Here is a 12,403-nt window from a genome sequence, read left to right on the forward strand (position 1 = left end):
GGTGGAGAGCTCTGGCTTGAGTCAGACGGCCTAGGTGCTCTATTCTGTGTTCTAATGGCTGCACGATCTTGGATAAGTCGCTTAGCCTCAGTGCTTCAGTTTCCCCATTTGTAGAACGGAGATATTGTCTTCTAACCCATAATTGTGGAAGGATTAAATCAGATAAAACATACAAAGAGTTTAAATGAACAATAATCACTTGGTCCATCAGTCAGAGACCAGTGAGGAAAAAAGAAATGACTCTAGCTCTTAAAGAAAGACCTGAATAAAGAGGATTGGTTACTCAGGTGGTGGAAGGACTCAGAAACCAAACTGGGGGTGGTGAGAGAAACCAGAGGTTTAGCAACAACAGAAAGCTGCAGCTACCCCTTGGCTTAGAATAAAAATGGGAAGAGGCACTGTTGCCAGAGGAACAGAGAAGGAGAGAGGAGCATAGTAGGGCTGCCCAGATTCCAAAGAGTCTTTCTGGCAGGAACTGGAACCACAGGGGAGATTCACTACCTAGAAGCCAGAGGGCAAGAGACCCTGAGTATATAGTTCTCTGTGATACAGAACAGAGCAGGGGAAAAGCAGGAAATGAATCTCAAGAGTTACTCCTCTACACAGTATATTAGTCATTGTTGCCATGACTATAATTACTTATGTGCCCCTCTCATCGCCATCACTAGACCATGCCTCCATGTCTAGGACCCTCACTGTGCTTAGGTGTTGAGTGCCATGCAAAGTGGCCTCATTATAAACTCATTCAGCAATCAAAACAAGTGGGAAAGTTATTTTAGATTAAGAATGGTTTGCATATATTGACTAGATACTAGAGTGTGAAACCAGCATCTGTAGTGAATCTTTGTTCCCTGTCTAGAACCCCATGTCACACCTCTGCCTGCTGCACAGTGCCTCACAGTGTCCCTGCACTGTGCCTGTTTCAAGCACGCAGCCTGTAGAACAGAGAGACAAAGCCAGATACCTTCACTAACCATAGTTTGTAGAGAACAATTCTGAAGGTTTGGGGATGCATGGTGAAGGGGAGGGATTGAGGGACAGTGGATATCACATTTTTTTGGACCAAGAACATGCCTTGCAATGACATCACCTAGAGCTAGTTCTTTTCATCATTAAGGATATAGTGAACTGATGTCAATGACACTGAGCCATCATTCATGTGTTCTTCTCACTTGACAAAAATGAGATAATGTAATGACAGTGAAAGGGGGTGGGTGGGAGACTACAGGAGAAGCAACATTATTAACCGAAAGAGCAAGAGAACATATGTCTTCGGTGATCACTGAAATTTCAAACCATAACCTAAGTTTCAAAACAAACTTTATTCTCTTTGAAGACCTAATACAATGCATTAAAGCAACTTAAAACAACAAGACATAGCTCCATTGAATCTATAGCTTGAACAAATGTCAAGGAGGCACAGTCCCCCCGCCCCCCGCCCCAGGTGCCTTGTAAAGGCAAAATTACAACTGACCATGACATCCTCCCTCTCGTCAAAAGACCAACTTTATTTTAACAATGTCATAGAAACAGATTTGTAAAAACATCGAAGAGATCGTAGCTTTAAAAAATACACACATATAAATGAGTTTTTTTTGTTTGTTTTGCCTTTTTTTTTTTCTTTTTTTTAAATAGCAGCATCCTGGGCAGCTAATGCTATCTCATGGTGACAAGTTCAAAGTTAAGTTGGTTAGTGTTTCCAATGAACCCAATTTTGTTCATAATACTAGTAATTTATACTAGTATTTATATATAACTAGATTTCTAAAAAATAAGAATTTGGCATTTCGGAACTTTGTCCCATGTGAGGCATTGTGCTATAAACTGCCCCTTTCTTAAATGACCCTGAACTCAAATTTCAGGGTCTGCTCTCCAACTGACTTGGATACCATGCATAGCAAAAGCACAGTTGTTAGAACCAGCAGAATTTTTCTCCCAAAAAGGAACATCAGTAGGACTTCCCAAACACGTTACTAGTTCATAACCAGCTATATGACAAAGCAATTGGTTCCCCACAGTGACAGCTCACATAAACACATCTTGACTTGACACACTGAAAACGAGGATTTCCAAGTTCAGCGAGTCACATAGACCAGCTACCCAAAAGGAGTAACTTTTAAACAACAGAAACAAGCCAAAGAATTATGAACTTCTCACTTCACTTGAAACACTTTTCACCTTTATAAGACAAAACAAAGCAACTTCAAAGGAAAAAAACCCCCATACACACATACAAGAATTGTACTAGACATTGGCTTGTTATGTACTTGAACTCGACGACTGTGGATCTGTTTTGGCTGAAAGGTGTACTGGAAACACAGTCCATGCACATATACATATATACATATATCGAGGGCCGTGAAGTCGTCAGATGTTGCAGACACAGGCTTTTTGCCTTTTCAACATGGTTATGACTTTTCCCTCATGTATTATATCAGATCCCAATGCTCCCAATTCTAGAGCCCCATCACAGCCTCTCTTCAGCTTAGCTTCTGGCTTTTATCTTCAGGATGCTGCGTTGGGTGGGGAAGATCAATGCATGGATGTAAGCATGTATCAGGAGGGCCTCTGCTGTATCCATCCCTAATCATAAGCTGCTCAGTGTGGTTAGGAGATGAACGATTGGACTCAGAGCCCTGCTGGTCAAACATCTACAAGGACAGATGTGATGGCATGCCACACGCTGTCGTCAGAAGGGTACTGGGCACAGGCGTAGCATCACAGGTAAGTTGTGACTCACGGTGACAGGAAACAATGAATCCTGCCTTTGCTGGTCAAAGAAAAACCTATTGCATTTCTGCTCGTGAGATGCAGAAATAAGGCAAGTGCCTAAATATCATGCCATCTAGTGAAGTGGTGAAGCAAAAACATGGACAGAATGGTAGCTTTTTAATGCAATATTCCATCTCAGATCTTATATTTTAGAAATTAAAGTTCCTTAATAGCATACATGGATGTGCTACTAAAAAAAAAAAACACCAAACCTAGTTGATAAACTACTATTAACTAATGGTTGGGCTTCTGTATGACATGGATAGTTGTAAAGGAGACACTCAGAGGGTAAAACCAGGGGAATTGTCAATTGTCTGGAGATGCGAGGGAGATGGTCAGGTCAGTACAGTCAAGTTTGAGGGCTGACAGTCTGGCTGTAAGACTGACTATTGCTATTGATATGAGTAGCTTCATGTAAAAAGGAAAAAAAAAATACATTCTACAGTTGATTGAGTCAGCCACTAGACTGATTCTTTCAAAAGAATTTTAAAAGGAACAACATTAAAGAACAAAACAAAACCCCCCTTACCCCCAGTAGTTGAAGGAAAGAGAAATAAAGCTGTGGTGAATCTAAATAGGAAAGGAAAACTGAAGTTGTTAAGATTCCATTTTACTCTCCCCACTGTTCCTCCCAACACAGGTACAGCTCCCACTGAACCCAAAGGCTTTTGCATTTGTAGATTGGGGAGAGAGAGAGAGAGAGACCTCTTGCTGTTGCCTTCAGTTGGAAAGAATACGCTAACAAGTCCTTCCTTTTCCCCACGGTGAAGCGTAACACATACAATTATTTGGGTGAATGAGGACTGTTACTATGATTCCTACAACGGCCATGACTTGAACAAGCTCCCCACAATCGGGGCAGGAACGATTATGACCATGTCTATTTGCTTTCTGATCTAAGTTGAGTGGAAAGCTAGGAAAATAGCAGATATCCAGATTAAAAATATCTTCTCAGATCATGCTTTTTCTACAGTGGATGTTGGCTGGTTGTTAACAGGTAGTCTAATGTTAAAAGAGAGAGAGACAGGTTTTCTAAATGCAGCAATGATACTTTAAAATCAATATCAGTGTTTCCAACGAGGGTGAACACTGCTCCAGGGCCCTGCCTGCCTTCCTTCCTAAGACCTAGCATTCCTATAGATTTGTAATTGTCATGAGGGTTTAGTAAGTAGCAGATGAAAGTGGGAAAAGACTTCACTTTGCAGTGATCCACTTCTCTGTAATCACAAGAAAGAGAAAGTGCATGCCATCCTGCCACCCTCCCCCCCCCCCCCCCCCCCGCTTTGCTACATTCCCCTCCCTAGATTCAAGAAGTTCCCAATTCTTTATGAAACAAACAAACATTGCCAGGTACCGTATCTTAAAAAGTCTTGAAACAACATTGTTGAACTCAGCCATACTTTGTCATATTCATATATCTTTCTCTTTTTTTATTGAATAAAGCAGCTTTGAAGCTTATCAGGCACTGCCCAACAAAACATTTAGTCCAAAAAAATCTGTTATGAACTTTTTAACCTTGGGCTAACAGCCAAGTACTCTGTACAAGAAAAACTGTAAAATATTTCAGTTTTAAATCTGAAGCCATTTTTTTTTTTTTTTTTAAACTGGCATCCTGTACATTTCTTCTTTTTAAAAAAAAGGTAACGAGTAACAAAATGAATATTAACAAAAAAAATCAGGGACAGTGTTTTCAAGCAACAAAAAATTGGGGCAGGGGCAGCTTATTCTGAAGGTAACGTTTAAAACAGGTAACAACGATGAAAATTAAGAATTGCATAGCACTGTGAATTTAGCCTTCAGCACAACAGAACAGAAGCTATTTGGTATTGATACAAATCCATCTATTTGATAGTTAGTCATTCAATATTATGTACATATTTTATATACTAAATGTCATTTTGAAGTCCTATTTTCCAAGCTCCATTTTTCTGTTGGTGGGTTTTCTTGGTTTGTAGAGTTTTAACGAAACACTTTCTGGCACTTTGCTACAACAGAATTTCCTCTGAACGTACGTTCCCCAAAGTGTCCCCTGTGAGCGGGAAGTGCCTTTCTGCTACATATCGGTTCATTTCGTTAGAAAATGAAATAATCCACAGTGCGATGTGTCTGGGGCCACCGTGCACGGCAACACCCAGGCTGGACTGAGCGACCCCAGGCCAGGGCTCGTCAGCCCGTCCCCGCTCCGGTCTCCAAGGTCCCAACTCTTGAGCTGGTAAAGCTTCTGAAAGCACGAACAAGCACCATGGTTAAAGGCCTCTTTGTCCCTGCATGCAGAGATTTTTGCATTTCTTTTTCTCTTGGTGTCGTGTGTGGTTGTGACTTTAAATTAATCCAAAAAACAAAACCAAAAAGAAGAAAGGACGAGGAAAGAAAGGAAGGCTAATTAAGCGCTCCAGACGAGGAACGGTGGTCGTCGCCCAGTGCGAGCCCGCCGCGTATGTGTCTTCCCCTACTGCCGTGTGATCGAAAGCTCGAGTCACATCTGAAGACGGGCGGCTGGGTGTCCACAGCTCAGTTCCCAGGTCGGGCTGCAGGGGAGCCCTGTGCTTGCTGGAGGCCTCGGGGAGCTGACGGTGAGAAGCAGGCGGGAGGGCGGCCCTTCATCGCCGCTGCTGCGCGTACACCGGGTAGGCTAGCGTGACGTTGAGAGAGTCGTTGTGCTGCACGAGGGACGTGTGTTGGTAGTGGAGCACCAGTTCCTTCAGGGAGCTGTACAGGTTGTAGGGCTCGGCGAAGCCGTAGCCCGTGGCCGTCTTGTTGATGACGCAGTGCTTGACCTCACCGTCCACCCTGCACACCGAGAGAGAGCACAAGGGCCTGGGTGAGCTGGGCCAGGATGAGGCGTTCTGGGTAAAAGCATCGTGAAAATCCCCGATGCAGGCCGGCCTCCACCTGGGAACCAGTCCTGGGGGAGCCCTGGACTCAGTGGAGTTGTCCCTTGTCACTTACGGGCTGAGTAACTTCGGGAGGTAACCCAGCTTCACTGAGCCACTGGACTGCCATCTTTCTCTAGCATGGATTAAAAGGGAGACAGTAGTAATCTATCTGTAAGAGGGGAGCTTTGAGAAATGAGGTGATGTATGGGAGGGGCTTGCTGGATGCCTAGAACGCGGTGAGCAGGCAACAGGTGGTGACTTTAGCCGTTACTATGAGCGCTGCCGCCCAACCAGAGTGGCACCATTACAATTATTAACAGGATTCCTCCTTTCAGGCAGGCCTGGAATCGTCCACACACCTCTCCATCTATTCTCCTATTCCTTTGTCCTCAAAGTTCTCACTCCTTTCCTGTAGCAATATTTCTCTCTCTGCTTAAATGGAGGGAGGTGATGGGCTATAAAATACTTGGGAGACCCTTTCTCTCCTAGAGGACATTCACGTCTCTGAAATAATGTCAGTGATCCAAGCTCACTCTTCAAAGTACCCCCAAACTATTACATAAACAAACAAAGGAAAGTAGGCCATAGGACGGAAATGTCTTCTCTTGGGTGTACTTATCTCAGGGACAGTGACCAGGGTCCTTTCTCTTACTGTTTTAACCTGTCCCCGATGGGGACTTTACCTTTGGGTGGTGCTTCCGTGTGGATCACCTCAGATTCTAACTATACGGAAGCCCCCCAAAAAGCAGCAAGTGTGGCTATTTCCATTTGAAAGATGACGAAAAAGAAAAACAGGACCTCTCCCAAGCCCTAGTCTCCCACCTAAGCAGCAGGTTTCTTTCTACTCGACAGCTGCTCCTGCCTAGACTTGAAAATATTAGGCCTTATTTCCTCTTCTCCACCCTTGTGCTACTGTAACACTCTTAAAGATTAGAACTTCTTTTCCAAATCCTTGCCCGCACGGCTGGCTGGCTGAACGAATGAAACACCTCCTTGAGATGTCTGACGAGACAAATAACTGGCTGGGGGTACATACACTACGGAGCACGCGTAGCAGCCCTGTTTACTGCTTTCCCGGACAAGAAAAGTGCCATCTCGTTTCCCTCGCAACAGGTTTTCGGCTTTGTTTCGGTTGCTGCTGCCAACGTTCCATGTCTTCTCGTCGTGGTGGGGCAAATCCTCATCATCTTCCACCAGCGAATATTGGCTAAAACGGTAGAAGAGAAGGTTTCTAAATGAAGTACATGGCAGCCGGCAGCCAGCAGCCTGCCCCTCTGAGAAAGGGCCCTCTCCTCACTTCGATCTAGTTCCTGCCCCTCCTTCAAGCAAGTCAGGCCAGCGATTGCGGGTCTGACTCAACCAGCTTCTCTGGCCTGAGTTTCCTCATTGAGTTTAGCCTTCAACCCCCACCCCCGCCCGCCCACACCCCCCTGAACAAAGAGTTTTAGTAGCACTAAGTGATACTCTTCCTGTTTTCAAGGCAGTCAGTAGCTATGCTCAGCTACCTGCGGCAGACAGCAAGGTGTTAAACAATCCCGTTTGTCCAGTTTAGATCAGGAAATTGATTGACTGACTAGGAGGAACACCAGTTTTCAAATAATTGAAACAAAACATATACTTAAGCTTTAAAAATACGCTAAAAAGGGTTGTCTCCCCCGCAACACCACCCCCACCCACATTGGTCCCAAAAATATGTTCGGATTTTCTAGACGGTTCCAGGACATCATCACGGACACAATGTCACCTCAAAGCCCCATGGGGGAAAAGGAAATCTGCATTCTCCTTTGCTAAACTTTCCTTTTTTAAAATTCTGGGTAATGAGACTGATAATATTTTCTCCTACGAGACGTTCCATTCCCCACTTGCTCTGCAAACGAAGCAAGTTGTGCATTTTCCTTAAATGAAAAGACAGCCGTGCTACCTCCCACCTGTGCTAACTACTTACTCTTCAGTGTTTTCATTGCCCAGCCACTCGTTCAGCTTCTTCTGCCGAACGCCTTTCTGAGTCAACCACCTGGAAAAGAGGTTTAAAAAAGGAAAATGCATTAAGAATCTATCCTTGATTTTTGCAGTTACCAGTCATGCACGTGCAGGGTTCCATTTCCAGTACATACATCAAGTATTGGTCTCTTGTCTTTCTCAGTTGAATGAGGTCTGGTTTAATGCTGTTCATCCGTTTGTCAATCTCACGATACTCGGCAGCCTGCTTCTTCAAGTCCTCCTCCAATCTCCTTCTGCTGTCGACAATTTCACTGATTCGAGACTTTAACTTTTCATAGTTATGCATAATCCTGCAGGCAAGAGAAATGCATCCATAATTACCTGGAGCATCATGATAGTTCCCCCAAGGTTGCAGTGTTGATTCCCAGCAGTTTTCCTCAGGTAAACAATGCTTTCTCTCCCTGTCGTTTCACAGGTCACCTTTAAACAGTTTAAGAGAATTGTGGTGCTCTAGCACATGGGCAATGGAAACCCTCCTGGGTCACCAACCTTTGGATTTCTTTCTCATTGCCTTCACGTTTAAACTTTTCTATGTATTCTTTGCTGTACCGCTCCTGGGTTTGGCACTGTTCTTCAAATATTTTTATGGTTTCATTAAATGCTTCAATAGCTGTTCTTTTCATTTGGATTTCCTGCAACCCAATTTTAATAAGACAAGGTCATTCCTTTCACAGAAAAGACAATTTCTTATCTTACGGCAAGACGCTACCAGGACATTTGACCGGCGCTATTATCTGGCACGCAAGTATTTTGTTAGCAAGGTGGGACTCAAATTCATAAAACCCCTTAAAATAGTATCACAGAAGCACACATTTCCTTTGGAGAATTTTCCCAGTCTCTGGAAGATGACTGCTTGACAGTTTTCTACAGTTTTCATCTTTTTTAAAAACCATTCCACTTTATCAGCAGTTTATGCCATCCTTTTGCTCCCTCTGGCGGTCCCAGATACGTGATGGTCTAGAGGAGATTAAAGCCTCTAGGAAAACAAGGCAGTAAATGTAGCCTCAACCCTTTCACAGTAAGGGCATCTCAGGGTTAAATCCCCCTTTCAGAGATTAGACAAGTCTGTGGAACTTCCAGTATTATTAGCTTTCACTCTAAAAAGAATTCTTCAATCTGCAGTTATGCCAATCCAACTTATTATTCTGATATCTACAGGCTTGATTTAAAAGGTTTATAGTAAGTAATTATTAGAATAATCAACGATTCACAAATAAATGATCTCCCCACTTTATTACTGGCAAAAACTCAACCTTTTAAGTTCTTTTTCTGAAGCTGAATATAACATGCATTAGCTTCTAGTAACTAAGAGCTCTACCATTTTAATGTGATTTTCACAGAAAACTCACCTGGGAAGTACGGGTATAATCTTCATATAATCTATCATATTCCCGACTTTTTTCTTGAAATTGAGTGTTATATTCATGTAATTTTTTCCCTACAGCTTCAATATTATCTTCTTTGACAACCTGATCCTGGAAGGATTAGAAGAAAATGGAAAAAATATAAATTCAGTTGATAAGGTACTTATCTGACATGGGAAAAATCCTCAGACAATGGTCATTTACTTTGTGGAAGTGTTTTATTGAGCCACTATACACTTGTGATCACAGAATTACAGTTTGAACGTTTTTCAAGCTTGATTACATGCACTTCATCTGCTCCAGAATATTTTCTAAACATTAAAAGTATCTTTCTTTTAAAAATATTAACATGAGTATGTGATTACCTGTTGGTATTTGGATACTGGATAAAGTAATTTCACATCCAGTTTGGGATTATACTGAGCTAGAGATTCATTCCGGTAGTGGTTTATTAGTTCAACCACAGAGTTGAAGGTTAATGGGTCAGAGAAGCCATATTTCCCATCTCGGTGAAATATTTTGATTAATTTGTTATTTCCTCCTTTCCTGCAAATGCAATATATAAATAACGGCATTAGAATTCTCTTTATAAAAAAAAAAAAAGCGTGTTCTCCCATCACCTTTAACACGCCAATTTTAGAATTTTAGCCACGTGCCCTAACTCACCTTAGTGTAAGAGTATAATCACCATGCATTTTAGTAGATGCGTCTCGTACCAAAAAGGTCCCATCAGCTGTATCTCGAAGCTTTTCATTCACTTCTTCCCTGAAGTGAAAAGAACATGAGACAATGCTCACCTAGTGGATCTGGTGATTCTCGTGTTACATTTTCTTAATTGTATTTTCAGAGCTTAAGAATTAACACACAAGTCATCCTGACAAATAAGCACAGAACGTCGTGATCCCCAGAAGGTTTCCTCCCAACAACTCTTCATTCCCCTCAAAAAAAAAAAAAAAAAAAAAAAAAAAAAAAAAAAAAACAAAAAAAGAAAAAAGGTAAGCTGATAACATTAACTCTTAGAGTTTTTGTCTAATAAAGAGGGTGACTTTACACTCTGCCTTGAGGCAGTGCCACTTTACCCTGCTGCCCCCCTGACAGCTCTGTCAGTAATGAAACTTCTCGGGTATTTAATTTCCTGTGGCATCCAGCACCCACAATTCCCCAGAGCTCAGTGACTTCTGTGGTCGTCTTTGGAAGGGAACCAACTGGGCTTCATGCTTATGTTGGATGATAGCCTAAAAATGGAACTTAGCAAGCTGGTGCATTTTGCTTTTCGTTCTCTTCATCTAAAACTCCCTAGCTCTGGTGAAAAACTCAAAGAGTCTCTGTAGCCTTACCTCGAAATATCTCCCCAGTACCATTCAGCATCTTGTAAGGACATATTGTTATTCATACCGTTGTTCGCTACAGTAGTGGGTTTTGGTGGTTTAGGAGGCAGTGCTGTAGATGAAGGAGAAAGAAAAAGTTTTTGCAGTCCCAACTACAAATAAACGTTTAAAAGTCGACCCAAGTTCCTTTAAGTAACATTTTCAACTGTAAAACACAGCAATAACGCACGAGTCCATGAACCTTTTCTAAAAAAAAAAAAAAAAAAAAAAAAAAAAATCAGATATCTTTTTGCCTATAGACCATAATTGAAAAAAAGGGAAGAGCTTAGAGACCAACAAATAAAATGGGCTGGCCATGTGAATGAATTTCAAAGTAAAGCCAGAGTCAGTCACGACATTTTCTACTTTCAGGTTTGAGTTGAATTAAAGTTTCATATCTGGTCAAATCTATCTAAAGTAAGAGACCACAAAGAGAACAGCAGAAGGAATCACATGGCTTGGTTTTAATTTCCTCCTCTTATTTAATTATAAAAGACAAATTTGGTTTCTGTCCTCCGCAAATGCTGCTGTGGTAATAAAAAAGCTCATCTACAGGAATATGTTTTAAGAGGCGGAATTGGGTTTCTCTAATCTTAGTATTTCAGGCACTGTTCTGCCAAAAGCCACTTTAAGAAACTCCTCTGTGACCTCAGTCTCTTTAGTATTCATGATAATATTCTATTGGATAACTGTGCTCTATATTATGCCAAGAGTGACTAAAAACCATATCCCTCTTCCTCAATGTCAAATCAGTATTCATGTACCAACGGGTGACAAATAAAGCAAGACTGCAGCAGTGTTTCTGAATTTCTTAATTGGGAGGAAGGTGAAAATGAGAAAGCAAAATAAGCCTAGGATGTCTAGCTAAATTCTAAGTCATAAGTTTTAAAGCACTGTTGGTTATTACTTTAAGCAAAAAATTTCAGGAGTCTAGCAGGTATATTTTATAAAGACCGAGACTCAGTAATGGGAAGCCAACTTCTCTCATTGCAGTATCTTAATAGAAGAGAGAGCAGACAAAGTCTCAACATTTGATTCAGAATAGTTTCAGGGCACCCAGAACTGAGTTGCAATCACTGCTACATTTGATAGCAGCACTGGTACATGCTTTCTAAAGTACCGAGTGTTATCACTGCAAAGTGCCACACTGTCCTCATCCACTGTCAACAGAGAAAGCAGCACCAAGGTTGCATCCTTTTAATTAAAGGAACGACATACAACAATATAACCCAAACAGCAAATGAGCTCGAGTAACAAAAGACAGCAGTGAAAAACTGGAATCCAATTTATATCCATTCAACTAAGAATAAGCATTTACCCCACACAGCCTGACTTGCTTCCACAGGCAGTCAAACCATTTGTTTCATTTTCACGCTATGAGCAAACTCATTAAATTAGAACAAATGAATAAAAACAGACATCCAAAGAGGAGCTGTTAACCGTAGTTGTCAAAAAGATTAAATGCCACAACATTAACCAGCTTTCTACAAGAATACTGCAGTATTACCTGGTGGATCCATTTCTATATAAAACATCAAGTCTGTGCCACAATTTATATCTGGCTTAGCATATTCTAAATCCAGGTCTTCCATATTCCAAACAGTGTTGTACATTTGTGCGAGAGTTTCCTTGGCTGAGCTCAGTTATAAGAAAAGAGTCCGGCTTTCTTTGTAATGGTGTCTTGGAATTCATTTCAAAACCTATAAGGGGCTGCACTGTAACCTATGACATCACACACCCCAGCCAATCAAGTCAGAAAAATGTCACCAGACCACTCCTGCTTCATCATTTCTCTTCTCTACCAGCCTTAACACAGCCCCAAATCTCACGAAGATCCTACATTTAACAGAACTGCAATGTATACACGCTCTTCGTTTCAAAAAGGTGTTTAATCTGACTGTTCTTCTCTAGCCGTGAGTTTTCTAATTCCTTTTTTATTGCTCCGTGCAGCATGGTACGCTCCGCTCTTGGCAGGTTGACAAAAGCTGATACGCTGCGGCACGTAGCTTCCCCCCCCCCCCCC

At 41.9% G+C, this 12,403-nt stretch overlaps 1 protein-coding gene across 3 annotated transcripts in view; it reads right to left on the bottom strand.

Moving 5' to 3' along the window:
• Nucleotides 1-4,191: 4,191 nt before the first annotated feature.
• Nucleotides 4,192-12,403, bottom strand: part of PIK3R1 (phosphoinositide-3-kinase regulatory subunit 1) — a 73,885-nt gene continuing 65,673 nt past the window's right edge. For 2 of the 3 annotated variants that reach the window (XM_007457086.1, XM_007457088.1), the window contains 9 exons: nt 10,351-10,453; nt 9,680-9,778; nt 9,379-9,559; nt 8,999-9,124; nt 8,139-8,281; nt 7,763-7,939; nt 7,594-7,662; nt 6,685-6,855; nt 4,192-5,562 (listed from right to left, as the gene is read on the bottom strand). In XM_007457086.1, coding sequence (XP_007457148.1) covers nt 5,373-5,562; nt 6,685-6,855; nt 7,594-7,662; nt 7,763-7,939; nt 8,139-8,281; nt 8,999-9,124; nt 9,379-9,559; nt 9,680-9,778; nt 10,351-10,453 — 1,259 coding nt within the window. In that variant the 3' untranslated portion in view covers nt 4,192-5,372. Of the gene's footprint in view, nt 5,563-6,684; nt 6,856-7,593; nt 7,663-7,762; nt 7,940-8,138; nt 8,282-8,998; nt 9,125-9,378; nt 9,560-9,679; nt 9,779-10,350; nt 10,454-11,887; nt 12,032-12,403 lie in introns of those variants that run through there. The other variant, XM_007457087.1, reaches the window with a different exon arrangement.

The sequence above is a fragment of the Lipotes vexillifer genome, unplaced genomic scaffold (genome assembly GCF_000442215.2).
Source record: "Lipotes vexillifer unplaced genomic scaffold, Lipotes_vexillifer_v1.1 scaffold241, whole genome shotgun sequence".
NCBI classification, from domain to species: domain Eukaryota; kingdom Metazoa; phylum Chordata; class Mammalia; order Artiodactyla; family Lipotidae; genus Lipotes; species Lipotes vexillifer.